This window comes from Macaca nemestrina, chromosome X, assembly GCF_043159975.1.
Source record: "Macaca nemestrina isolate mMacNem1 chromosome X, mMacNem.hap1, whole genome shotgun sequence".
NCBI lineage: Eukaryota > Metazoa > Chordata > Mammalia > Primates > Cercopithecidae > Macaca > Macaca nemestrina.
Genome location: NC_092145.1, coordinates 45,158,185 through 45,185,975, shown reverse-complemented (window position 1 = coordinate 45,185,975; position 27,791 = coordinate 45,158,185). Strand labels below are relative to the sequence as shown.

The 27,791-nt window shown below is 47.9% G+C and overlaps 2 protein-coding genes across 13 annotated transcripts in view; both read left to right on the top strand.

The window, feature by feature from the left end:
- The window catches only part of LOC105490509 (transmembrane protein 164), a 344,079-nt gene that overhangs the window by 155,056 nt on the left and 161,232 nt on the right, over positions 1–27,791 (top strand). For 7 of the 12 annotated variants that reach the window (XM_071088244.1, XM_071088238.1, XM_071088245.1 and 4 more), the window contains 2 exons: positions 17,251–17,351; positions 19,074–21,843. In XM_071088244.1, coding sequence (XP_070944345.1) covers positions 17,251–17,351; positions 19,074–19,280 — 308 coding nt within the window. In that variant the 3' untranslated portion in view covers positions 19,281–21,843. Of the gene's footprint in view, positions 1–17,250; positions 17,352–19,073; positions 21,844–27,791 lie in introns of those variants that run through there. The other 5 variants (XM_071088243.1, XM_071088236.1, XR_011618045.1 and 2 more) reach the window with 3 other exon arrangements.
- LOC139360867 (uncharacterized) lies at positions 21,683–23,584 on the top strand. Its single transcript, XM_071089186.1, has 2 exons — positions 21,683–21,727; positions 21,826–23,584. Exons 1-2 carry the CDS (start codon positions 21,683–21,685, stop codon positions 22,309–22,311), a joined length of 531 nt encoding a protein of 176 aa, XP_070945287.1. The 3' UTR covers positions 22,312–23,584.

Sequence of the window (27,791 nt, the reverse complement as noted above, 5' to 3'; positions counted from 1 at the left end):
CAATTCTCGCACCTCAGCCCCCAGAATAGCTAGAATTACAGGCACGTGCCACCACGCCCGGCTAGTTTTTGCATTTTTAGTAGAGATGGGGTTTCACCATGTTGGCCAGGGTGGTCTGGAACTCCTGGCCTGAAGTGATCCGCCTGCCTCTGCCTCCCAAAGTTCTGGGTTTATAGGCATGAGCTACCGTGCCCGGCCTGCACTAGAGTTTAAACTGGTGTTTGAAACCAGGTGGGTAGAGATGCGTCTAATGCTGCCTGTCCATGGAGTCGCTGGATTCAGACAGACTGTAGGTACAAATCCTAGTTCTCCCACTAGCTAGTTAGTTCTGGCGTTTGGTTGACTACCTTGACTTCTCTGTGTCTGTTTTCTCACTTGCAAAACGAGGGTAGTAATGTACCTACCTCATAGGATGTTGTGAGGATTCACTGAGCTGATAATATGAAAAGTATACAGAACAATGCCTGGCACGTAGTAAATACTATGTATTGGGTTTGTATTTTTATTTTTATTTTTATTTTTATTTTATTTTATTTTTTTTGAGACAGAGTCTCGCTCTGTCACCCAGGCTGGAGTGCAGTGATGTGATCTCAGCTCACTGCAAGCTCCACCTCCCGGGTTCACGCCATTCTCCTGCCTCAGCCTCACGAGTAGCTGGGACTACAGGCGCCCGCCACTGTGCCCGGCTAATTTTTTGTATTTTTAGTAAAGACGGGGTTTCACTGTGTTAGTCAGGATGGTCTCAATCTCCTGACCTCATGATGCACCCGCCTCAGCCTCCCGAAGTGCTGGGATTACAGGCGTGAGCCACTGCGCCCAGCCGGGTTTGTATTATTATTAATTAAGCACTGTTCTGCCTTGTGTTAATTATACATCTTTCTTCCAACTAGACTGTGGTCTCTAGAGGTCAGGATTGTGCCTTGCTGTGTTCTGAAGCCACAGCACCTTGCATGAACTGAGAACATGCTTGTCAGTGGATTTAACATTACTGGTACTCCCTCCTTTTGAGACACATGTTTCTCCTTTGAGCTCTAGGATACCTCTTTCTCCTGGTTCTCCTGCTTCTCTGGTTCTTTCTCCTTGGGCTCTTTTGCTCTGCCTGCCCCATAGATCCTGGTGTTCTCCATCAATAGAGCTAACACAGGCCTGAGAAGCAGTACAGGTACTTCAAAAATAACAATTAGACTCCTCATTTCTGTACACCTTCTCTCATCCTGCTTGTCTTCCTCCTCTGTTTCCTGTCTAGGTTAGTGGCTCTACTCTCCATCCACTAGCAAAGCGAAAAACGTTGGCAACATCCTGGATCTCTTCCTGTGTGTCATACCATATACCAGTCAGTTCAGAAGTTCTGACAGTTTAAATTCTCAAAATTGTTTGCAGGTTTGGCCCTTCCTCCCCATCCTCACCACCCCATCCTAGTGCGGGCTCTCAGCCTGTATTACCAGGACTACTTTGCTTCCTCTCTCCTCTCCCTGCGCCCTGATTTCCCCTACCTCCTACCCAGGCTATCCTCTATACAGTCTCCAGAGTGACCATTTTAAGGAAAGAGGAAGTCTGATCTGATTTTGCTCAACTGCTTAAAAATCCCATCCCGGTTGAAGACCAAACTTCTTTGCATGGCATTCAAGACCATTCACAGTCTCATTCTTGTCCATCTCTTTGGCTTCATTTCTCATTGCTTAGACTCCAATTCCATCACTTTACCTTCTGGTTTTTATTTGTTTAGTTTCTTTTAGAGATGGAGTCTTACTATGTTGTCCAGGCTGGAAGGCAGTAATGCAATCATAGCTTACTGCAGCCTGGATCTCGTGGGCTCAAGTGATCCTCCTGTCTCTGCTTCCCAAGTAGCTGAGACTGCAGGTGCACACCACTGCGCCCAGCTCATTACTTTACTTTCTGAATAAACAGATCTGCTGATCTTTGCCCAGTCTTCTTTGCTTCGTGTCCAGGCTCACACTATCTATTCTACTTGAAACCTGGCAAACTTCGTGTCTTCCTTTACAAGTTAGCCGAAGGGTACTACCTCCTCTCTGGAGGTGTCTCTGACTTTCCTAGGCAGCCAAGGGCATGTATTCCTTAATGTGCCTTTCTAGTACTTTTATTATAATATGCCATGAGTGTAGCAACCACCATTTCTAGTTGTCTGTGTTTTGCCACTAGGCGGCAGTAGTCACATCTTTTCAGGAGATTAAGATAAACAATTAATATTGGATATTGATTTATTTTAATCATTAAAAATGTTGCTTAAATTAATTGTTGTAATTGAGGTGCTATGGGAATAAGGGTGCGGGTAAAGTCCATGAGGCCCCCGGATTTTGGCCTGAGTGACTGGGTGGGATAGAGTATCATTAACTAAGAAGAGGGTACAGAAGGAAGGAGCATGTTTTAGAGAGTGTCTTAGTGTTTTTGGGCTGCTACAACAAAAATACTATCAACCGAGTAGCTTATAAACAATAGAAATGTATTGCTCACAGTTCTGGAGGCTGGGAAGTCCAGATCAAGGTACCAGAAGGTTTAGTGTCTGGTAAGGGCCTGTTCCTCATAGATGGGGTCTTCTCACTGTGTTCTCCCATGTGGAAGGGGCAAACAGGCTTCCTTGGGCATCTTTTATAAGGGCACTAATCTCATTCATGAGGATTTCACCCTCATGACCTAATCACCTCCTAAAGGCTCCACCTCTTAATATCATCACACTGACCGTTAGGTTTCAACATGAATCTGAGGAGGGGAACATAAACATTCAGACCATAGCAAGGAAGATGATTTTACTTGAGTTTGAGGTGCTTCTAGGCTATCTAGGTTGAAATGCCCAGGAAGCATTAGGATAAAGTATTCTGGAGCTGTTCAGGGGAGTCTGGACTAGACACTGACTTTGGTATCATTGGTTATAGAACTAGTAGATGAAAACATTGGAATGAATGAGCTGGTCCAGGGTAACTATGTAGGTAGGGAGAAAATAGGACTTAGAGAAAGCCTTGGGGAACATCAACTTGCAAACAGTAGAAAGAAGAAGAGTGTAAGGTGATTGCAGGAAAGATCAGAGTAATAGAAGGAGAGGCTGGTTGTCCTGAAAACTAAGGCAGTAGAAATTTTCCCCAAAGTAGTACTAGCCAAGCCACATTGGATCTAAGAGGTACAGTAAAATCAGGCCGTCAGAGAAATGGGAATTGGAAGGAAGAAGTTAAGGGCATTAAGGAAGGAGAGGTTAAGGCCGTTACAGAGCCAAGGGAGGGCATTTTTCCCCCTCCCTTCTCCCCCTCCCTTTCTCTCCTTTTCTCCTCCTTTTCCCTTTCTCTCTGCCCCAGGGCTGAGCATGTTCAAATGCTAAGTTGAAGCACAGTAGAGCCCACGAACATTGAAGGTACCAGGGAGAAAGGGGAGCGGATGAATTACAGGTTGATGACAACTGCTGAGAATGACAGGGGTTTGGTGGTGGATTGAGAAGGGTAATGACAAGAGAAGTAAGTGCTATGGGAAATGGAAGAAGGAGATAAGCCTAGACTCTCTCAACACTGTCTAATAGAATTCTCTGTGATGATGAAAATATCCTATATCTGTTCTATTCCATATGGTAGCCACTAGCTACATGTGGCTTTTGAGCAGCATGCTTTTGAGCAGTTGAAATATGCCTAGGGGGACTGAGGAGTTGGATTTCTCCTTCGATTTTAAGGTTAATTAATTTGAATTGAAATTGATTGGTTAATGGATTGATTTATGAGATGGAGTCTCGCCCTGTCGCCCAAGCTGGAGTGCAATGGCGAGATCTTGGCTCACTGCAACGTCGACCTCCCGGGTTTAAGCGATTCTCCTGCCTTAGCGTCCTAAGTAGCTGGGACTACAGGCACATGCCACCATGCTTGGCTAATTTTTGTATTTTTAGTAGAGATGGGGTTTCACCATGTTGGCCAGACTGGTCTCAAACTCCTGACCTCAAATGATCCGCCCACCTCGGCCTCCCAAAGTGCTGGGTTTACAGGCGAGAGCAACCTTGCCTGACCTGAATTGAAGTTTAAATGGCTATGTGTGGTTAGTGGCTATTATATTGGACACCATAGCTCTCAAAGGTTGGTGACTGGCACTGTGGGGCCCTCCTGAAAGAGGAATCTGTGGATTTTTCTGGCACTAATCTGTACGGTTACCCCATTTGGGGTTCAGCAGCCTAAGTGGAGGAGCAGGACGTCTGGCTGGAGGGATCCATCCAATGTTGAGATTTTGTGTAAGTAGGGTCAGTATTATTGAAAATCTAGAAAGTAAGGGATATTTGGGTGGTACTAGAAAGTTTTGGTAATCCTGCAACACACTGTATTGCTTTCAGGTTTCTGACCAAGGACAGGTCACCCAAGGACCAATAGCAGAATGGCAGACAGAGCAGCACTTTATTATTAGCTGAGCAGGCACCCAGGACCTTTAGTGCAGGGCTTCTCTGGCAGGCTGGGCGAGAGCTTGCAGCTTTGTTCTCAACATCTAGGTGAGCTTCCCACTCTGTACCTAGAGAATATAATGTGGCTACATGTGTAACGCAGGCCCCCCCTTACTTTCCACCCTATCAAAGGCATTGAGAAGCTAGAGTAGAGAGGAAGGTGAAGAGGCCTAGCTATGCAAAGAGCCAAGATTCTGCTGAGATGTGCACGACGAAATACACATGCTGCCCATTACAAAGCTAGGCTACCCGGTTTCAAATACTGGTTCTCCTCCTTACTGCTGTGTGACTTTGGCCAAGTTCCGTTACCTTCCCCTGCTTCAGTTTTCTCATCTGTAAAATAAAAATAATAATAGTGCTTTCTCACATGGTTGTCATGAGCATTAAATGACTTAATGTATTAATATATAAAGCACTTATAACAGTCCTTGTCGTGTAATGGTGGCATGTAAGTTGTTTGCTATTATTAGTATGGTTTCAGCTTGCCAGTACACTGTGGCCCTGCCTTACTAATCTAATAAAATGTGGTTTGCGCAGTTTCTTAGGTTCTCACCTTTAGTAAGCCACCCTTTGGGGATGATGTAGTGAGGGGAGGGGATAGGTAGAAGTGTGGGGAGAGGGGGATGAAGAGTTCTCCTTCCCACCAGGGAGTTGAGAGTGCTGGTGTCAGAGTTTGAGGCCATGGAGTCCAAGCTGGTGTGGAAGAAAGGCTAGAAGAGAGCTGGGGAACAAGGAGTAATTCTATGGAGGGAGGTAAGGAGCATCAAGGGATCACAGGTCACGAGGAGGTCTAGGGGCACGTGCATAGTAGGAATAAGGATATGAAACCACGGAGGCTGTGGTCAGATGATCCCAGCAGAGGTGGGGAAGTTCAACGTGATAACAGAAGGCAGGTTGTGGTTAGTGCGGTTGAGTAGACCAGTACAGTTGAGGAGGTTCAGGAGGCCACGAGGTTAGGGTATTGGAAGAGGTGCCTGCATGGATGTTAAAATCACCCAGAATGCCATCAGGAAAAGGTGTAATGTATAAAAGAAGGTGGTAAGCTAAGTGACACTGATCTGAGATGAATCCAATGACCTGGAGGCCAACAACAGGTGACAGTGACAAAGAGGAGGAACTGAATCTTGAAAGAGAACATGGCAAGAGTAAACATCTAGAAGCAATAATGGAGGGCTAGAGGAATCTTCAACTTCCCTCCCCCCACAAAAGATTGCTGCAGGAATAGAAGGATTAAAAAAGAACAGCCTTCTCAGAGCTGTTAGTGGAAGAAATCACATGCTCAATGGACAGCCAGGGTTCCTTAGGGTGAGAAGGTGAAAGGGACATTCTGGGGAAAGGTGGCAGGTCTAGACAGATTGGTTGATCATGAACACCCCTGGCCAGTGGTGGTGGTGGGCCTCCAGAGGTTCTAGTGGATGGGTTGGGAGGAAGTCAGCCACAAGGTGGTTGGAGAAAAGGGCCCACACAGCTTTAGGCCCACAGCTTGGTCCTGCCTACAGGGCTGGTGACACAACTCAGGAGTTCCCCTCCGAGAACTCCCCTTTCTTCATCCTTGTGATGTGTTTTGATTGGTTGGTTATGGTGGTTTTCATTTTGGCAGCAGTTCTTAACCTGGGGTTCACAAATAGGATCTTAAGGGGTTCATTAACTTGAATGGGGGAAAGTGCCATCTTTATTTTCCCTGACCTCTAGCAGAAATGTAGCACATGAACGCAGGCAACAAGCACCAGTGGTGTTAGCCCTACCTGCGTCTTTGTTGTCAGTAGCAATCATAGATGGCTTCCTATCACATTACAGTAGTAGCGGCCATCTCAGGGCAGTGTTTATGCTCATCTGCTTTGAAAGTGATGGTAGTTATTAGGCCTGCTGCTAGATCTTGTGATTAAATGTATTTATAAAGAAATATAATTAGTATATTACAAAATTTTAAAAGTATTTTGGTGACTACGTTTTAATATAATTGAATTCCTTCGCCTTTTATTTTATGCATTTCAAACATTGTTCTGAGAAGGAGTCCTTTGGTCTCCCCAGGCTGCTGGGGTGCAGGGGATCCGGTGGAGGGCCTGCTTCAAGGCTGCTGGGAAATCCCTTTCTATTTCACTAGAGGGAGCTCTTGTTTCAGAATTGGTGAGCAGTGACCCTCAGGCTTGACACCCAGTAATAAGGTTGTTTTGTTTTGTTTTCTGTTTTGAGATAGAGTCTTGCTCTGTCACCCAGGCTGGAGTGCAGTGGTGTGATCTTGGCTCACTGCAGCCTCCACCTCCTGGGTTCAAGGGATTCTCATGCCTCAGCCTCCTGAGTAGCTAGGATTACAGGCATGCGTCACCATGCTAATTGTTGTAATTTTAGTAGAGGTGGGGTTTCACCATGTTGCCAAGGCTGGCCTTGAATCCCGAAGTGCTGGGATTACAGGCGTGAGCCACCGTGCCTGCCTGAGAAGGCTGTTTTGCAGGCAATTCAGATATCTTTGGAGGACATTTCAGGAAACTGGAGTTAAGAACCTCAGTGTTGTTTGTTCTAGGCAGGCCACCTCTCTGTCGAGTGGGCTTTCAGCTCATCTTCTGGAGGATGAGGATTGGACCTCCTGTGCTAGTTACTTTCTGGGACCAGTTAAAGTGGAAGCACTTTGGCCAATGGCAGCTCAAAAACTGGCCCCAAGGACATGCTGACCTCAGTATCCAGGCTGAGTTTCCTGTTTCTCCTCCATACCAGTGAGCCCATTGCCCCTTCCATCTAGCTAGTGTTAGGATGTTGGAGAAGTTCCTCTCTTCCATGAGGCTTCCCTGCTCCACTATACTAGTCAGGTAAGGGCAGGTGAAAGTATAGGAACTCTGGTAAATCCTGAAGGCTCCTAAAGGGTTAGTGGGTGCGGGAGGAACTGAGGGATTTGACTGATTGGCCAAGGGCTGAGCGTTGTGCAACAGGTGGATAGGTGAGTTTCTGAAGACCACTGGATTGTCCCTGCTGAGGAAGAAGTGATTGATGCTCAGGAGTCCTTTGTGGGAGCAAATGGTTAAGAGTTTTCTGCCTTAATTTTATCACCTTCCAGGACACACTGCTCCTCACACCTGGCCAGACTGTGTCCCCTTCACTGGCAGCTTTTCCCAGGTCTCTTGGTTCATCTCCCAGCTCCAGCATTCCCTCTAAGTCAGTGTTTCTCCTATATTGTTGGAGGATCCAAGCATCAGGATCATCCTGAAGTGCTTGTTACTAAAGTGGAGATTCCAGGGCCCACTCAGACTCCCCGAATTCAACTCTATGGGGCCGGGCACAGGAAGCTGCATTTTCCACAGCTTCCCTAGGATAGTTGTTTTCAAAGTGTGGTCCCTGGATTAGCAGTATCTGCCTAACCAGGGAACCTGTTATTAATGAAAATTCTCAGATTCCAGATTCCAGGCCTCACCCTAGACCTACTAGAAACTCTAATCAGAAACTCTGAAGTAGGGCCCAGCAAGCTGGATTTTAAGAAGCCCTCCTAGAGATTCTGATTTTGACCCACACTCAAGTTTGAGAGCCACCGCCCTAGCAGATTCTGATACAGAATGAGTTGAAACCTTATTGTCTCAGATGATCCAAGAGTTGGTTCCCCCTTGTGTAAAGCTCAGCAGGAGACACAGCCAAGGCCACACAGCAGCTTGGTAAGAGTAGAAGCTGGGACCTGGGTCCTTGGACTTCAGTACATATTCTGCTAGGTCAGGTCCACCTATTGGATTCTTTGCCAGTTCAGGGTCCTCATCCTGTATACTACTGTCAGGGGGCTGCCTGTCTGATCCTCATGGATGAAGGTGGGTCTTTAAGTTGCCTTAGCCACAGGCTGGGTGGCCAGTCAACCCCGATTAGGCTCTTCGAGAGTGAAGCATGGCCTGGGTAGACTCTCCAGCCCCTTAGGATGGGAGGTTGACAAGATGGACCTTCCATGTGAACACCTAACCCAGGACATCCTCCACTTCCAAGTACAGTAAACAGAATAGAGGATAGGTTCTTTTGGTCAAATGCCTGGATGAGGGGAAACCTGACTTGAGCCGACACTCAGTGGTAAGAATGGGGATCAGATATTCATGATTATCTTGGGATTGTGCCATGCTGAGATATCTTTTAGGCAGCCACAGATTACAAAGGCTAAAAATGGAGGTATCTCATTTAAAGAGTACCAAAGATGGGAATACATTGTCAGGAACCAAACTTGTCATTCTCTTCCCTATCCCCAAACCTGCACCTTCTCCAATGTTACCCATCCTTTTCAGTGATACCATCACCTATTCGTTATCCGGGCCAAAAATCTAAAGCCAATCATTGGTCTATACTCCTGTCCCTGCCCCCATCCAATCAGTGACCGCATCCTATTAATTTGACCTCCTGATCATTTCTCAAATTTATTTCCACTACTCCAACTTTACATCAGGTCAGATCATCCCTGACTTTGTTTATTGCAACAGCCATCTAACTGGTTTCCCTGCCTCTAGTCTCACCCTGTTTTGTTCTAAGGGCACGTAGGATGAGGCCTGAGAATTGGCCATTGGATTTAGTAATGAAAAAGTCATTTGTGACCTTAATGGGAGCTGTTTTGGTGGAGGGAGGGAAGCCTGATAAGAGTGAGTTTAAGAGGGAACAGTAAGAGAGAGGAATTATAGGTAGGGAGTATACCAGTGCTGTCCAATAAAAACATGTGAGGCACATACCTAATTTCAAATGTTCCAGTAGTTGCATTAAAAGCAGGTAAGAGAACCAGGTGAAATTAATTTTAATAATAGAGCTTACTTAACCCAGTATATCCAGTATTTTATCATTCCAGTATAATCAATATAAAAATTATCACCAGGATATTTTGCTGGATTTCCTTTGAAATCCAGTGCACATTTTGTAATAACAGCACATCTCAGTTCAAACTAACCACATTTCAAGTGCCCGGCAGCTGCATGTGACTAGTAACTACCATATTGGACAGCACCGGCATAGACAATTATTTCAAGGAATTCAGCTATAAAGGGGAGCAGAGGAGTGAGGTAGTGGTCAGATGGGGAAGTGAGGTCAAGTGTTGACTTGTTGGTTTTAGAACGGGAGCTATTACAGTACTTTTCGTTTATACACTAATGGACTTAATCCAGTAGAGAGGAAGAAATTGTTTACGTAAGATGACGAAACAGCGACTGGAGTGATGCTGTTGAGTAGGTGAGAGGGGATGGAACCTGGATACAAATAGAAATTCTGGCCTTGGCTAGGACACAGGGCAGTTCATCTGTGGTGACGGGGAGCGGGGGAGTGAAGGAAGAGCATATTGGGCACTGATGCAGATAGATGGGTAAATGTGATTGTGGGAGCTTATGGAAGTTTTTGTCTGATTCTTTTTTTTCTCCGTGAAGTGGGAAGCAAGGTTAATATCTGAGAGTGATAATGGAATAGAAGTATTAAAGATTTGAGAAGAGAGAAAGTATTAAATTGTGGCCTAGGAGCAAGACAGAGTAAATGGACTAGGGAAATACAGTATGATTGCCTGGCAACGTGAAAGATGCACTTGAGGTTTGTGATCACGAATTTGAAATGAGAACAGTCAGCGCTGTTGTTTTTCTCTAGTACATTCAGCTGTGAGGGACAAGCAAGGCAGAGGAGGAGCTTTGAATTCAACCAGGGCTGGGTTTTCTTTCCAGCTGAGTACAATAATGAGAGGAACAATGGAGTCGAAGGTGTATGCAAGGAATAATTAAAACCATGGGCCATGGAATTTAAGGACAGAAAAGGGAGCCATGAGGGACAGTAAAAAGATCGTAGGACCAATGGATCCCAGACTCCAGTGGGGTCAAAGAAGTGTTGGGGTCATCGTTATTGGGAGTGAGCCGGAAAGATAGAAGTGGTGGTTGAAGTGGGAATGCTTGACTTGGAGATTAGGGAGGAGCTACAGATGCACATAATTATAAGATCTCAGGCACAACCATGACAATGAGTGGCTGAGATGTGGTAAAGGGCAGTGTCATTGAAAACAAGAGGCCAAGGAACTGACAGATCAGGATGCTGAAGGATGCATCTAGATGCATGTTGAAATTAACAAGAAATCTGATGGGTGGTAGTGAGCCAGGTACTAAAGGAATGAGGGCCATGACCCATATGTCTGTAGATGACTGTGAAAGGGAAGGATAGCGTACAGTACAGTATGGTAGTGGTGGGATTTTAGGGAGAAGGGAGGACCACCCATCTGGGACTGCAATGAAAAGAATGAAGTTATTCACTCTACCTACATGGGCCAAAGGAGAAAAATCAGTCACTACTTTAGAGGGCCACAGATGAAGCAGGCAAGGAGAGGTAGGTTGGGTAAGAACAAAAGGGTGAAGGGAACAGTCAGAGAAGAGATTGAGAACATAGGAACTGAGCTAATGATTTATCTGTGATTTTTGCCTATCCTGTTCCCTTTTCCTGGAATTTCCTTCCTTACCTTGTACACATAGAAAATTCTTCTTCATCTTTCCTCATCCTGCTCCTACACTGCTACTTTCCTGAAACTGCTATTGCGAAGGTTACTAACTAGTGAGCAGCATGTAGCCAAACCCAGTGGAAGTGCTTGTCTTTACTGTACCCCTATAGAGAAGTGTGTTCCCAATGGAATTTTCTGTGGTGATGGGAATACTCTTATCTCTGCACTGTCCAATATGGTGGCCACTAGGCACATGTGACTGCTGAGTACATGAAATGTGGCTGATGTGACTGAGGAACCAAAGTTTTAATTCTGCTTAATTTTAATTCATTTAAATGTAATTAGCCACATGTGGCAAGTGGCTACCTTATTTATTCGTCAGTGCAAGTAATAGAGCGCTTAACGCTATTGATCCTTTCTTTCTTGAAACTTAATGTTCTCTTGACTTCCAGCACACCTCTCTCCTAGTTTTTTTGATTTTTTTTTTTTGATTGCCTCTTTAATTTTGTCTTCAATCTTGACTTCTCATGGATCTTTCTCCTTCTGCTAGCCACTTAACTGTTGCCATATTCCAGGCTTCCTCCTTGATCCTTTTATGACATTTTGTGGACTCTCATTGATCTTATCCATACCCCAAGCCCTGTTTCCAGGCCATCTCCCTCTCCCGAGTGCTAGACCTGGACATAACAGCCTATTGGAGACATCTGCTGGCATAGCGGATAGGCATTCAGTGCTGGCATGCTCCAACCTGAGCTCATCTCTTCCCTAAATTACCTCCTCTCAGTTACTGAAGTCATAGACCTGGAAGTTACTCTAGATGTCTCCTTCCTGTCTGACAAACTGCCAAGTCCTCTATGCCACTGCAGCAGCATTTGAACTTGTCTTCAGTCTTGTCCCTCTCCAGTCCATTGTCCACATTGCTGCCAGAGCAGTCTAGGTAGCTGAAACATACATTTGACCTTTTTATTCTCCTTGTTAAAACCTTTCAGTGGCTTCTCATTGTATATAAAATAAAGGCCAAGTTACCAGCATGGCAAACAAGGCTCTTCATGACCCAGCCTCACCTGCCTGTTTTTCCAGCTTCATCTCCTGTCCCTTCTCACAAAGTTCTCTCCTTTCTAGTAACGCAGAACTGCTTGTAATTGCACACAAACAGCATGCTGTTTCATGTCTCCACACCTTTTCTCAGGCTATAACCTCTGCCTGGAGTTTACCCTCCTTCCTTCAAGGCCCTACCCCAACCCCTTCTGGTTCTGCAAAGCTCACCTCAACTGTCATCTTCTCCAGCTACTTTTCTTCAGTGTCTCTGTTACTTAATTCACTTACCTTACTACACCATTGCATCATTCACTTGTAAACACAGGTAGTTCTCAAGAGCAGAGACTATCTTTGCCTCCTTCTTTCCACTGTCTGGCATGGAGTCGTACTCCCAATGTGGACTCTGTAGATGTTGAGTGAATAGGTACCATGAATAAGTGAGTGAGTTGAAGGAAGCCGGAAGAAGATTGGAGAGGGGGATGCCACACTGCCCAGTCTCATCTCCTTGGTATAAGTCCTTCATTGGTGGGATTATAGGATGAGAAAAGGGGCCCCTGGGAGGCCTGTGGGGATCAGTCTTGGCTGCTGCTGGTGCAATTGACTTCTTTCCCAGGACTCATAAAACTCGCTTCTGGCCGAAATCGATTTTAGAAAAAGCTATTATCTAGGTTTCCCCCTACCTTTACAGCCGACATGCTTCTCTCTTCCTGGGATATAAGATGCTAGCAAAAAAAGGTCACATTTTTTCTTAAAGTAGGAAAAGGTTTTTTATATGTTTAATTTTTTGAAAGTGCTGAAGTTTCTGTTTTCTTTTAGAAGAAAACTGATTTTTCACTGGGATTTTCTCAAGGGCCACATGCAGGTATACAGAAAAGAGAATGATATGTGTTTGCATACAATTTGCATATATCCGTGTAGACTGGATCATCTGTTCTCAGAGTACTTTCTTTTTTTATTTTTTTCAAAAAAAAAATTGAATACTTGATCAACTTTTCAATGGAAAGAATCAATAACAGGGAAAGGCAGTGGAAACCACAGTGGAAGTCCCCCTTCATAGAGATCACCTCTTTAGAAGAGTCCCCATCCTCTTCTAGTCTTTTGTAAGATTTTGGATGGTTGTGGTTGCCATGATAAAAAATAGCAGCAGCCATCTGCATGCCAGGATAGCTGTCGTGTATACTTTTATCTCTCTTTTTCCACTCACCAGCCCTTAGAGGTAAATGTTACCCTCAGCCCACCAACAGGAAAACAGGCTTAGAGGGGCAGCAAAATTTGCCCAAGGTCACTCCTGTGGGTAGTGGCAGAGCCATGATTCAAACCCAAGGCTATCTGGCCCCAAGGCCTTTGTTTTTAAACTACTAAGCTGTATTTTCTGCCATTTGTGTACTGCTTGGTGTTTTGTCTTTTGTCCTTGCCATTACCAGGCATAGACAGACACATAGTTTGGCTGTCATTTGAATGGTAGTGGACTCTGTTGCACAATGTTGACGTACCATATTTTGTAAACATCTCCTTACTTGGTTTGTTTCCAGTTTCTCAATATTATAGATAGTACAGGTGTAAATATCTTTGCACAAATTAGGGTGGTTTGTTGGAGTTTTTAGGTATTTGATGTGGTCCACAAAGTAGTATTTTTGAGCCAAAGAGTTATAATTTTATGATTCTCCAGGAAGTCTATACCATTAATTCACCCAAGCAGTGATTACTTTTGGAGTGCCCACTGTGTACCAGGTGCTGGACGTGAAGAGGTAATTCAGAAACAGCCTCTCTCTCAGAGAACTAACAGTCTGGTATGGGATGGATGATGTGGCACAGAATGAATGCTACTGAAGTGGGGGTTTAGGCAAGGGGCAGTGAGAGCACTGAGAAACAGTCCCCTGGTAGTATCTGTGAGTGTTCCTTTCCCTTTGCAGCACTGGGCAAGACAGGGGAGGAGCATGATAACAGGGCTGGCTACAGAGCTGCCTCCTGGCTGAGGACATCCCCGCCAACACCCACGGGCTTTCCTGCAGCCGCCACCTCGCTGCCCATCTGCCACTAGGGGGCGCCGAGCAGAGAGGATGGTGGGAGGGGGCACCCAGGACAACAGGACTGGGGGCTCCAGCAGTGGGAGGAGCGGCAGCCTAAGCACTCGTCTGTCCTCCAGGCCTCCTCTTCCCCTGTATGCCCACCGCAGCCAGGGTGACAACACGGTGCCCAGTCCACACTCATTCAGCAGACAGGAATGTGTGCATGCCTTAAGGGCATAGCTCAGTGCGTTTTCACGCACGCACCAAGCACTGTGCTGGATGCTAGGAATGCAGAAGTGGCCTGACGTGGTCCTTGACCCTGAGTTGTACTTGGTCTAGAGGGTTGGACAGACAAGGGAAGAGACAATCCAACTTGTGTGCTGGAGGTCTTCACAAGTGGCAACAGGAGCATTGAGCTCCCTAGTGAGTCCCCTGGCAGTATGTGAGAGTTCATTTCTCCAGTCCTCCACTCTTATGACTTTGACTGTGACATTGCCCATCGTCCAACCTGGAATTTCTCCATCTATAAAATGGAAGGAATGATATCTATGTCTGCAAAGGGCCTTCTGACTCAGATATGCCTTGAGCCTAAAGCAAGCCTGAGCTTCTTCCACAGAAGAGCCCCCATCCCTGGTCCCCACTTTAGTCACTGAAGAAAGTCTCCTTTCTCTTCTCCCCCACATGCTCTCCTTACATGGTTTTCCTTGGCATTCTGCCTCTGGCCTTTTCCTTCTCTCTTTCTACGTATGTTCCCATGACTTCAGTTACCACTGTGTACTGATGACACCTACATCTCCATGCTCGCCCCCATCTTCTTCACTGAGTTCGTGACTCATATAACAATGAAAATAATCAGCATTTGCTAAATCCCAGATACAATACTGTAATTACGGTATATTATCTCATCTCATCTGTCCAACAATATTGTGAATTAGGCAGTGCCACCCCATTTTATAGGTGAGTAGAACCAAGTTCAAGAGATGCTGAGACTTTCCCAAGGCCCCAAAGTTGATAAATGATGGGGCCAGGATTTGCAAACCTCTACCTATTGAGCTCCACTGCCCACGCTCTTATCCATCACACTATATGTCCTAGAGTACAGGCAGCCGCCAAAGACCTATTTCCACTTGGATATTTCACATACGCCTCAATTTCATGTCTAAACTTGGCCTCATCATTTCCCTTCTGTACCAATCTGCCTTTTCCTCTCTTCTCCATTGCAATAAATGGCACCATCAACCCAGTGATACCCCAGCCAGAACCCTGGGAGTCTTCCAGGATCCTTCCTCTCCCTTACCAACCCCCATCTCCCCAACAATCTTCTCCAATCTTCTTCCACATCACGGTGATTTTTCCCCCACTCTCCTCCAACCTCGCTGCTGTTGCTTTCCAAGGCCATTGATCCTGTTCTCTTTTTGGGCTCCTGCAGCAATCTTCTTGCCAGCCTCCCTGCCTCGACTCTGTCTGCTTGAGTCCATCCCCTGCACACCAGCCAGGGCAATCCTTTGCAAACACACATGTGATCACCCCACCTTACTGCTTCAAAACTTCGACTGCTTTCTGTGACTCCACAGCAGAGCTCAAAGCTGGCTACCCATGGGCTGAAATCCATCCAGAAGACATGTTTTGCTTGGTCCAAAATGTTCTTAAAACATTTTGAATTAGTCGCCAACATTGGAAAATCAGGAAATTTCACTTAAAAGTTCATATATATTGGCTTCTCTTGCAAAAGTGAAAAAAACTGGTAACTCTGGGTCCACATCCCTTCAGGGCAGTGATTGGATGGAGCTGAGTGGTGGTTGCCCTCTTTAGAAGGGGTGTGGGCTTTTCAGTTTGACAGTCTCCAGCATCCCCTAGCGTCTCTTAGGCCCCGGTCACACCCCTGCTTCCAATTGTCTGCCTGAGAGTTGGGGCATTTGAGCTCGTGACCCTGGTGCATGGGATGAAGCCCAAATCCCTCAGCATGGCTTCTCGGGTCCTATGTGTCCCAGCCTGGAGCAGACCAGCCCTGCCAACCTCTGAGTCTAGTACCTGCTAACTGCCCCATTACACTCTCCCCTATGGTCCCATGAAACTGTTATCCATAGTTCTCTGAATTGCCCCACTCTTGTCTGCCTCCATGCAAGCTTATGCTTTGGAATTCCTAGGCCCCTCAACACCTATTTGTCCTTCTGGGCTTTGCACCAATACTTGCTCTACCAAGAAGCATTCCTTGTGCCCCTGGCTGAGTTTTGTTTTCCCATAACAGGTGGCGCAGACCTCAGTCATCCCACCAGCTACCCTGTGTTGTAGTTGTTGACTGTGAGTCTGCAATTGCAGGGAACCTGCCTTCTTTATCTTCCTGTCCTCAAAGCTTTGCACAGGACTTGGAATACACAGGGTGCCTTATAACTGTTGAATGAATGGATGAATCAGTGAAAGACTGACTTGGGAAAATAATAGTCTAGGATGTGATGTCACCCCTAATTGCTTGGGGTGGGGGTTCCAGGTCTTTCACTCTTCTGCATTCCCCACTCTGAGTTCCCACTCAGAGTGATACCCACAACATCATATAAACCATGCCCCCATTCTCCAAGCTCTGGAATACATCCAGCCCTACTGGGATGGTACTTTTTAGCAATGATAGAGGTAAAATACGTCATTTTTGGTATCCCTGGGGGAGAGTTGGCACATTCTTCAGTTATTTGAATGATAATGATGATAATGCCAGCATTTAACACTCACTGAGCACTTACATTGTACCAGACCCTGAACTAAGAGCTCTCAGTATATTGTTTCATTTATTCCTCCAACACTAAGAAGTAGGTAGTACTATTGTCCCCATTTTATAGGCAAGTAAACTGAGATATGAGGATTTTAAACAACTTTTCACATGGCCCGTAAGCGGTAGAGTCAAGATTTGAACTCAAATCTAACTTCAAAGTTAACATTCTCAATCACTACAGCATACTTCCTCAATGACATTTCTCTTTAGAAACATGAGGAAATAAATACAGGAATGAAGGCTATACAATTATCTATACAGTAAGATTGCAAATATTAATTTAGAAAAGAAAGAAAAGAAAATCCTGAGGCATAGAGAAAATGACCAAAGAGACAAACTCGTGAAAATTTTCTTTAATGAGTACATACCACTTTCATGATTAAAGAAAGTCCTCTCTTTGTAGTGACCCCGGAAACAAGTGGCAGGACAGAGGGCAGGAAGGGGCGGGGTTGAGTACCCAGCTAATCAGCGGGGCTGTCTCTTGAGTAGTTGACACTGATCAGTAGAAGGAACAGTCATCAGGCAGCAGCTGTGACCTCAGTACCTGCACCCTCATGGTGCAAAGGTGAAGTGGGTCACTATTCCTGCCATCTCACTATCTCCCCTCTTCCTCCAGGTGCTTACACTCCAGAGCCCCTCAGCAGTTTCCGGTGGGCTCTTCTCTCAACTGGCCTCATGTTCTTTTATCACTTCAGCGTCTTGCAGATCCTCGGCCTGGTAAGTTTGGTTATATCCCCTTCTATCCCCTCTGTTTGCAGTTCTCCATAAATCTCGATAATCCTGGTTGGCGCTGGCGTATCACTTTGTTTTGAAAATACAAGATGCTAAAGGCCAGGATGTCAGATTGTTGTGTCTGGATTGCTGATTTATGATCTACAGCCTTGGCCTCTCCAAAGAGTTTTCTGAGTCTTTCAGTAATGACTGTTTCTTTCATCCCTGGGGAGGCAAGGATGCCTTTCACTCATGGCCACTTGGGTCGGAAACAATGAGCTGCAACTGGAAAGTGGTTTGTTGTGGACCCCATGGGGAGGCAGGACTCTAACCCTGGCCCTTGGCCTGGGGGAGTCTTCTGACGTTGGGTCCATCCTGGTCCCTTTCATAGGCCCTGAAGGCTGGGCTATTCCCTGAGCTTCATGGCCAGTGGAAGTGTGGTGTTGGGGAAATCCTATGGCATTCTGGGGTGTTTAGAACTTCCTGGAGTCATGAAGAATGGTTGGACTCAGTAGCTGAGTTATCCAGAGCCCAAAATTGCTGAGTGTAAGAGTGTATATCAGTGGCAAAATGAGTAGGAAGAGCTCAGGGCTGGAGCTGGGGGTCAGGAGACCCAAGTTCAAGTCCTGGCTCTGCCACTGCTCTGAATGAGTCACCTCATCCTTGAGGGCAGAGAGTTCTCCACCTCTCTGTGACATGGTATAAAAGCCCCAACTTCCCTGAGAGGTGGTGAGGACTCGTGTTTAATGTGAACAGGCTTGAAGGGCTTTGGAAGGCAGGTGCCGCGACCGTCCTTGGGGCAGGTGTGGCATGTCTGGTTTTGTGTGCAAGCGGCAGTAATGTAGCATTGGCCATGTGGAACCTCGCGTGACCTAGCATGACTAGGGCGTGTAACCGATGTCCCCAACACCTTTGTAGAAGCAATCACTTTCTCTTCCTCATTTTGGTGGTGTATGGCTCTGCTCTGGTTTGCTGGGGGCTTAGTCTGAGCTCCTTGCCAACAGTGTGAATGCTTCCCGCGCTCTCAGGAGGAAGCCATACGAAGTTCACACCCTTACCACTCGCTGCTCTCCACTGGGACCCAGATTCCAGGGGCATCGGTGTGCTCATGTCACTCTACATACCATGCTCAGGCAACGCTGCCTACAAGGAGGGCAACCCTCACCCCATTCCTCAACGTAAACCCCCATCCATCTTTCATGAGTCCATTCAGGTACTACTTCTGTCATGAAATCTTCTCTGAGGACTCAGCCCCCATACTGTATGCTCCTCAGACCTCCTCATGGTGTATAAAGCTGGGTGAGCCCTGTCTGGTTTGGGGTCAGATGTAGTAAACCTTTGACCACCCCCACCTGATTGATTGCCGGTTACGTGGAGGCAGGGACCAGGCTGTGGGCTGTACTTTTAGCCTGCAACACCTCTCCGGGGACCAGGCACATAGTAGATGCTCAGGAATGGCAACAAGTTCTGGGCCCAACCGGAAGGCAAGACCGTGAGCAAAACTGAACAGCTTTTCCACTGGACAGCCCTCCCCCATCACCTCCAGAGGCCTCTAGCCTTGACTCACTCAGAAAACCAAGGGGAGAGAAGAAATCCCTTTATAAACAGGTGGGGATTGGTCAATCCCTCCTTGTCCAGTCCCCCATTAGGTAGAGATGGCCGAACTGGCAGAAGCCAGAGAAAGCCTAAGGATGGTGAACGCTCACTCTACCTCCCTTGTCCCTGCAGGTCACCGAAGTGAATTTGAACAACATGCTGTGTCCGGCCATCTCAGACCCATTCTACGGCCCCTGGTATCGCATCTGGGCCTCGGGACACCAGACTCTCATGACCATGACCCACGGGAAGCTGGTCATCCTGTTCTCATACATGGCTGGGCCCTTGTGTAAATATCTGCTGGATTTGCTCCGGCTTCCAGCCAAGAAAATAGACTGAAGGTGCTTTTTTTTTTTTTTTTTTTTTTTTCTCCCTGAGGAAGCAAGTCGTGACTTGACTTGGAGAACACCCAGTTCTTGATGAAATCATGGGAGAGGGCAGTAGGATGTTTGGTGTATTTCTTTTTCCTCCTTTCTGTCCCTTTCTTCTACCACTCTTCCTTCCCCAGCTCTTCCCCCTAGGATGTCTCCTTGAGCCTGGGGTGTAGTGCTGGGCGCTGGATTTTCCTCCTTCCCTTTGGCTCTCTCTCTGCTCCTAGTGGCCTTACATGGGGAGATTGCAGTGAGCGGCTGTTTCACTCTGCTTGTCGGTGCTTTAACAACAGCTGGTTGAGGAGAAAGGGAACAACAAGTAGTAGTAGTTCTTTTGGCATCGAAGCAATGAGATTGCGTTGTGTTTCATTTCTCCACTGCCAGGGACCTCCAGGCTTATGCTGGCGTCCCATTGAGTCTCCAGCACAGCTCTTACCACAGGGAACTGAGGCCTTGTTTCTATACCAGCGGCAAGCCCAGAGCCGAGGGATTTCACAGCTCACGGTCAAGACAGAACCAGCCAGATTCTGGTCACTAGTGTCCCATGACTCAAAGTAAGCAGCCAACCAGCACTCCCTCCAGGATGCTGCCTGGGATGGGAGGTGAGAGCACCACGCAGCCCAAGGGCTAGATTGCATTGAGAGGGTTGGAGACCTGTTGCAATGACAAATCCAAAGTGAAGAGGGTCAAGATATATACAGTACTAGGCCGGACCCTGTGTAAATTCTGCCTGTGAGAGTTGAGAACTGATGCATATCCCAATCAGAAGTGAGCACAGAAAACTGTGATTTGAATCATACACTCTGTTTTAGGTAAATGCTGATAATAGATATGATTTTAATCTTGAGTGCCCCTTAAATGTGTTCCCTCTCCCTCCCTCCCCTTCCCCCTCTCTCCCACTCTCCCTCTCTCCCTCTCTCCCTCTCTCCCTCTCTCCCTCTCTCCCTCTCTCCCTCTCTCCCTCTCTCCCTCTCTCAGGCAGCTTCAGGGAAGAATGAGCTGGAATTGGCTGGTTGATTGGTTTTTGAGTTTGGAGAATCCTTGCATCAGGGCCCATTTCTGGAAGACCCTGTAGATCTGTGTCTTGGTTTTACAGGGAATGTCAGCATCCTGGGTTTGAGCAGCTATAGCTCTTGCCACTGTTGTTTCCCTAGGGCCAGGTTTCTGCAGTGTACCCAGAGACAGTGCTGAATCGTTTAATGTGGGGGACATCACCTCCTCCTCATCCTGTCTACCCCAGAATCTTATGTCTAGATTGAAAGGGGGCTGCCAAGGAATTCGGTCCTCGTGGGTGGAGGTTCAGGTGCTCCACAAGGAGAAACTTTCGTTGAATGACTTCAGCTCAGTTATGCACAGACCTCGAGCAGGCAGGAAGTGGCTGGGCATTGCTGACTCTTCATTGACTCCCACTAGGAACAGATTTGCTTAAGAACAGAAAAGATCATTTGGTGACTTTGTCTGGTGAGCCTCCCTTCCCTTCTCCAACTCTGGGCAATGCAGTTGACCTAGGCCGGTTCCAGTATTTCTAGTTTGACCATGTTCAACTACATTGAGCTTCGGTGCCTCAGTGGTCATAATTTTAGCAAATGGACCTATGGGAAGCCACCCTGGGAGGGACGGTCGTTCTGCAGAGGCCTGAGGCATTGAGGCTATCAATCCCCAGGGCTTGGGGAGCAGGAGGGGAGAACACCAAGTGCTCTTACTCTCCTGAGCTCCTTTTGATGTGTAAGCTTTGTTTTTGCCCTCTTTGAAGGCAGGGCCAAGCTTTTCTTAGTGCCTCTCACCCTCCAGTGGCCCTCCAGTGGAGGCGCTTCTTGAATGGCTGCATTGGCCCTGCCCACCATCCAACTGCTACATGTAGGAATTGCTGATGAGGAAATGCACAACGCCTCAGTGCCCCTTGGCCTCTTTACAAAAGGAGAAGTTGGAAGGGGATTGTGGGAGGAGCCCCTGGGGGCCTGGCCTGTCCTCCACCAGGACTTGGAGTTGCTGCCAGCAGAGGATCTGTGCCTCAGCTGAGAACTAGCTGCGGAATGTCATAGGGGTGTGCCTGTGTGCGCCCTCTGCTCCTCCTCGTTTCTGTGGCATGGCACAGGTTGCCTGGTTGCTCGAGCTTTCCCCATGTTGGCATGCTTGCCTTCGCTCTGTCTACAGCTTAGCACCCCATTCTGGAGGGCACTTTCTGGTGCTTGGAAGGAGAGAAGAAGGCAAAAGCCACATACTTGGCATGGCCAAGCCAGAGACAGATCCACCTGTCAGGGGAAGGAAGAAGTAAAAGGGGCATGCAGGGCTTTGGGGGGCCAGATTGGCTCAGAAACATGTAGGTCAAAAGAACAGAGGGGGCCCAGTCTATAGGCTTCACAGGGAGCCATGGCCTGTATTTGGGGCACTGGGGAGCAGCAAGCATCTGAACTGGTCTGGATCTCACTCTTATCTTGGGCCAAGCCAACGTGGAGAGAAGCAACCCAAGCAGACTCCTGGCAGCCTGCCTTACAGGGTAGCCCGCCTTATAGGGTAGCTCTCATATCTGCGCAGTGCCGGCCCTCTACTGCCCCGGCTTTGGTACAGGACTGAGGGAGAAGCCGGAGCTTGCACAGCCAGTGGCCAGTGGGGTTGTCTTCCCAGCTCCTCCTCAGGGCTTTCCTGTCAGTGCCAAGCCAGTTCCGCAGCCAGGTTTCCATGTGTCATTTGCCAGTGTGTGGGAGCTCTGCGCGTGTGTGAGGGTGTTTGTAGAAGAGGGCAGTTTCCTTTCAAATGGCCTCAGGAAGGGAAAAGAGTGCTCCCTTCAGCCCCCAGGTAGCCTTGGCCAGGGATATGGGCCGAGGAGAACAGTCTGTGGAGCTGGCCAACTTGTGGCATCCACTCGAAATAGCAGAGACCCAGTCACGCCCACTTCCAGTCCTCCCTGCCCTCAGTATTTGGTTTTGTACACCAAAGATGATCTGGCCCATCTTCCTCCCAGAGACACAACAGTAACACGTTCCTCTGTCAGCCTGTGAAGGCATGCAGGGTTCTGAAGCCACAGACTCAGTCTCCCCAAGTCAGCAATCTCTTTCTCTCTCTCTCCTCAAACTTCATCGCATTCATAGAAGCTGCTTGCAGGGTCGCCGGGCTAACCAGGGTGATCGGCGAACTTTACCGTACAGTACCTCAGTCTAGCTGTCAGATCATCCCTTTTGCTGTAGCCTCTGTTGGGGTTTTTATATTTGTGATCATTGGGAATTCGGTGTCTTATGAAGTGGGCACAGCTCCCCACAGAGAGCAAGTTGTCAGCAGGTCTCTGTGCACTGGTGTTGGGGCAGGGCACTGCCCTGGGGGTGAGCGAGGTGGCTCAGGGCAGAAGGGCCCTGTTCCCCCCTTCCTCTGCCAAAAAGACTTCCTTGGATTTGTAGACATTGACCCAGAGTCATCTGTCCCCTCCTGAAGAGAATTTTCTTACTGGTTTCTACTGAAGGGGAGGTAGGGGAGGAGGAAAAAAGGACCATGTGTGATGCTGTTAGACAAGACACTGATGCTGATTATGCAGGGTCTCCTGCAGGCCCTTGTGGGCTCCTTGGCAAGGCCCCAGGCTGGGAAGGAGCTTCCCCCACAGCCCATCCTGCCCGCACTGTGGTGGGTAGAGTCAATGACAGGGAGGCAGCCCTCCTATTGTGTATATAGAGTGGGCTGATTTGGGCTCAGGAAAACCTAGTCGCTTGTTGCTCTTGTCTGTGACATTTTTGTACACTGGTTTGCTACTCATGGCAAGAAACAGACAAAACCCCATGAAAAACAAAACAAAACAAAAGTCATTTCAAACACAGCTGTTGTTTTCAAAACTCTTTCTTTTGGTGTCCATTTTGTGTTCTATTTTAAAGAATCTTTCATTTATATTGGTATTACTGTAGTGAAGAGAATATGATAGGCTGATCTGTAATGGTTTCTGCCAGGAGCTTAGCAAATGCCTCTGCCCCTCTTCCCCTACCCCTGTCCTTCCTCAATTCCCAGCTGGGATTGCTATGCACTGGGCAGACCCCTCACTGTCTCCCCTGAACCCCCACACAGTGGCTGCCCTTAGAACCAGTCTTTATACTCTCCCTAAACAGCAGCAGGCTGAGGATTTTTGTCAGGCTGGCTCTTGAGTGCTCTGTGCCCCCACCAGTTTGCTCACCTCTTGGGGCATTTTGTAATATGTTTTCTCTGTCTTGTAAAACCTTTTGATTGTACCGAAATGGTTTCTGCAGTCGCCTTTGGAAATAAATAGTCATTAATTTGTGTACTTAGCATTCTGAATTTTAGTCTCAGGTGTTTCTGTTGTTGAAGATCCTTGAATGAAAAGGAACCCTCACCATAGGGCTTACTGTTATAATGTTTCTTAATTTACTGTTATTAAAAGATATATGAGAACCCAGGAGTCCTGGCCTTGCTTCCCAGAACCCTCTCAGAAGGCCCTCTGCTTTGAAAAATAGACAAAAGGGGCCTCTGGCCCTCTGTGCTGTGGAAGACGCTCAAAGGACAGCTGGGCTGTCTCAGCACACCTTTGTCCTGGGAGCTGTGTGGCTGGTTGGCCTTGAATTCCCACACATTGCCTACTTCTGCCAGGGACCCAGCAGGCCATTTGCTCTTAGCAGAGGGCTTGTCTGCCAGGCACATTTGCTGGGCTCTCTGGGACCCAAAGTGCACTGGGCTAGGCTGGAGGACTGAGCTGGAGAAGGCAAACACATTCAGGCCCACTCAACCCAAATTTCCTGAGGGTCAGCTCTGCACCAGCACTTCTCAGCACAGTCCTGCACCCAGCATGGGCTGGACCATGAACGAGATAGCCTTACCCTTTGGAAGCAGACCTGCTTTTCCAAGGCTACCTGCTGAGCAGCCCATGATGACTGTGATCGGCCCTTTTACACAGGACAGAGGCCCTGTTCAGGCTTTCGCCTGGGCTGCTGTTTCTAGAGGGGAGAGGTAGCCAGATAGGGAGGGGTAGCAGAGCTGAAAGGCACAGGAAGAAAGGGGGCCAGATATGGCGAACGGGAAGGACAGAAAGAGGCTGGTGGAGAGGAGGTGAGGAGAGTTGGTTCGTGTTCTTCCCCATGTGTTCTTTTTCAGGAAGAGAGCTAAAAAAGACAGTGACCTAAGCCATTGCCATCCCTACCCTGGGCAGTCTTTGTACAGCTAGCCAGACCTGGCAGCCAGTGCAGGTGGATCTCCTCATTTGCCAGTGGTTGGGCACCCAGGCTATGAATGAGGCAGGGACTTGCAATGGTGGACTAGAAGATTAGCAGCCTAGAAAAGTCACTTATCTTGCTGCCTCAGGTTCTTTATCAGCAAAGTAGTAGCTCCAACTGCTTGCCAGACATGGGGCTAAATCCCTCCCGTTACCTCTTAGAATCCCCATCAAAGTACAATTAGCTGACTGGCAATGCTGTCCTTGTATGGTAGGGAGAAACTGAGAACATGGAGGCTCACTCATAAATGGAGGAGCTGGAGTTGGAAACTGGTTTTGTTAGACCCCAAAACTCACATGCTCTCCACTCTCCACCAGCTTCCACTGCCTTTCCAGTGTGCTGGCATTGCTGGGTAGACCCTTGCCCAGGGGCCCCCGGTCCTTATAGAAGTGGAAAGAGAGCCGGGCAGTGGTGTGGAAGATGAGAGAGAAAGAGGAGGCCCACAAGTACAGAAAGCAGAGGAAGCATGGCCTGTCAGCAGCAGCCTCAAAGCGGAGCTGAAAGGCACAGGAAGAAAGGGGGCCAGGCGAAGGGGAAGGATGGAAAGAGGCTGGTGGAGAGGAGGTGAGGAGAGTTGGTTCGTGTCCTTTCCCCATGTGTTCCTTTTTAGGAAGAGAGCTAAAAAAGACAATGACACAGGCCATTGCCATCCCTACCCTGGGCAGTGCATCTGCCCCTACCACCATGCCCAAACCCACTCGAGTCTGTATTCCCTCCTGCAGGCCACAGTCTTTTCAAATGCAAATCTGCATCACTTCCCTGGGCCCGTCACTCTAGAATATAAAGCCCAGGCTCTTTCATGTAACACACAAGCCCTGGGTTCTGTAAGCATCTTCAGCCACATCTCCTCCACCCCACACTCCCAAAAGAAGCATGCACAGAGACCCTTCACTCCGGTGGGACCGTGCTCCGCTTTGGCATGCCGCCATTTCCCAGGTCCTTGCCATTTGTTTCCTTTGTGCTGTTTTCTCAGCTCCCCACTCTCCCGTTTCATCCTAAGGCCTCCACACGAAGGTTAGCTCCTCTTTGCAGTCTTCCCCAAGCCCCAGGCTACGTTAGGTGCTGGTCCACTTTGCTCCTACAGCACCTGGTACTAACTCTGGCCACCATTTGCGCCCCCCCCACCCCCCACGTGATTCATGACTGGTCTTTCTCCCTCTGTAGACGTTAAGCTCCTTGAGGGCCAGGTGGGATCTGATTCATCCTCCAGCCCCCGGTCCAGGATCCGTTCCGTAAGAAAGTGCTCAGTCAACAAGGATCTTCCAGCTGAGTGCTAAAATATGGTAGGGGGCACCACTGTTCTCTGATGGAGAACCCTAGGCTTCATAAGCCATGCCCATCCCATGAATTCTCCTGGATGGGGCTGGGATGCCTTTGTTTGCCCAGGCACCTCAAGCTCCTTGCCGAGGGGCCCCATCCTGCTTCTCTGCAGGGCTCTGTATAGTTGGTGTCCTGGATAAGGAGGCAGTATTGTGAGGGAAAAGCTCTAAGACCAACGGCAACTGTTCCACCTGACTCTTCCCTGGACCTCTGGGCAAGGTGTCCAACTGCTTTTCCATATCCTCCATAGCTGTTCTTCACCACCAGGGTCACCCCTTCCTTCCCTGGAGGCACACAGAGTTGGTGTTTGCATGGCAAAAGCCCCACCAGCCCATGGAATGTGTCATCCACCCCCGATGGGTAGGGAGCAGCTTGAGATGGTTACAGCCTGATCCCCCAAGGAGCTTTTGCCTTGTCCTGGTTTGCCAATGCCAGTGGAGGGACAGAAATACACCGATGTCAGTCTGACAAATGCAATGATTTAATCAAAGGATGTGTGCTTTGCTAACCTTGGCAACAGGCAAGGCCGACGTAGTCGAAAGTCAAGGACTCTGTCACTGCCTGAACCCACCCTCCCCACAGTCAGCACTCTGCCCAGCATCCGAATTGCACACCTGGGATGTCTGAGCTGTTGGGCAAAGGGGTTTAAGAGCCAGGGAGGCAGTAGGGAGAGGCTTCTCCTGTGGCTACTGGATGCCCTCCACAGCTGACTTCTTAACTTTTAATAACTCCTGCATCCCAGCCAGCCGGTAATCTCTGCATTTCACACCGAGGCAGGTCTTTGCAATGGGGGTGGATGCTTCCTTGACACATCTCTGCTAGGAAACAGGGCCAGTAGCATGAGTCACAGAGCTGTTCTCCTGTCCAACAACCTATTCTCAGCCCCACCACTGCTCCAGCCAGCAGGCCTCTCTGCCCCCTTCCACGCTTCCCCTCTCCATCCAAGGGGCTTGCCCAGGTGATGCCAACCTGCCATTGTTGTCCCTTCGCTATACTCAGGAGGCTCATGCTTTTTGGTCTTGCATTTTTAGAAAGACCTCGGGCTCGCTAGTATTCTGCCCCCTGAGAACAGAGGGGCCTTCCTGTGCATTCCAAGACATACACTCAGATTTCTAGCGTGTCGGAGCTGATAAGATGCCTCTAGTACAGTGGATCGTTGATTTTGTTGCACATTTATCACCTGGGGAGCTTTAAAAATCTCAGTGCCCAGGCCTCACCCAAGCTCATAGTTCAAAGCAAACTTCTTTTGCTTTCAAGTCTCCAGGCAGGTTCTGAGTCATCTCTTTGACCTGATCATCTATAGCAGTGCCTTTTAAAAAAATGAAATATTTAAGATATACCAAAGGTATGAAGAATAATAACTGAATCCCGCTTAAAAAAAGAACATTACCAATCCAGTTGAAGCCCCCTTGCTCCAGAGGTTTACAGATTCTTCCTCAGCACCTCAGGGATGCTGGGAGAAGTCACCTCCGGCAGCAGGGGATGCATGGCAGTGGAGTGGGCGGTGCTCTGGCCTTTCCCCTGGCTTCACCCAGAACAACTCCAATTTTATTCTGTTTTGTATATTGAGGTTTTGTAAATAACTTTGTTGGGAAAAGGACCTAAAAGTTACTTATTTACAACCTCAGTAGTTCTGTCTCTCTCCTTTGCCTTAATAATAGTTGTTGTCCTGTAGTAGTCAAACCAGCCTTGTAGCAGGACTGAGCAGGCAGGGCCCGCTGTCCCAGTTCTTCCCTTTCAGGTCCCGAGTGCCCTTGGCAAAGTCATACCTTTCCTGAACTCCATTTGCAAAATAGTAATAAATACCCTTGTCTAGCTTACCCCACAGGACATCTATGAGGAATCCAGTGAGGTCAATGGGTGTGAGAGGGCTCTATAAAGTTCTGTCCAGTGGAAGGTGTTCCTATTTCCAGACAGTTTGGTTACTATGCTTGTTCTCAGAGCACAGAGGTTAGCTG

What these genes read in the sequence shown, in the direction of transcription:
- LOC139360867 (XM_071089186.1), top strand. Translation starts at nt 21,683, where the DNA reads ATGGCCTGTATTTGGGGCACTGGGGAGCAGCAAGCATCTGAACTG. An exon ending in AGCAGCAAGCATCTGAACTG is followed by an intron (nt 21,728 to 21,825) that starts GTCTGGATCTCA and finishes CCCGCCTTATAG; the next exon opens with GGTAGCTCTCATATCTGCGC.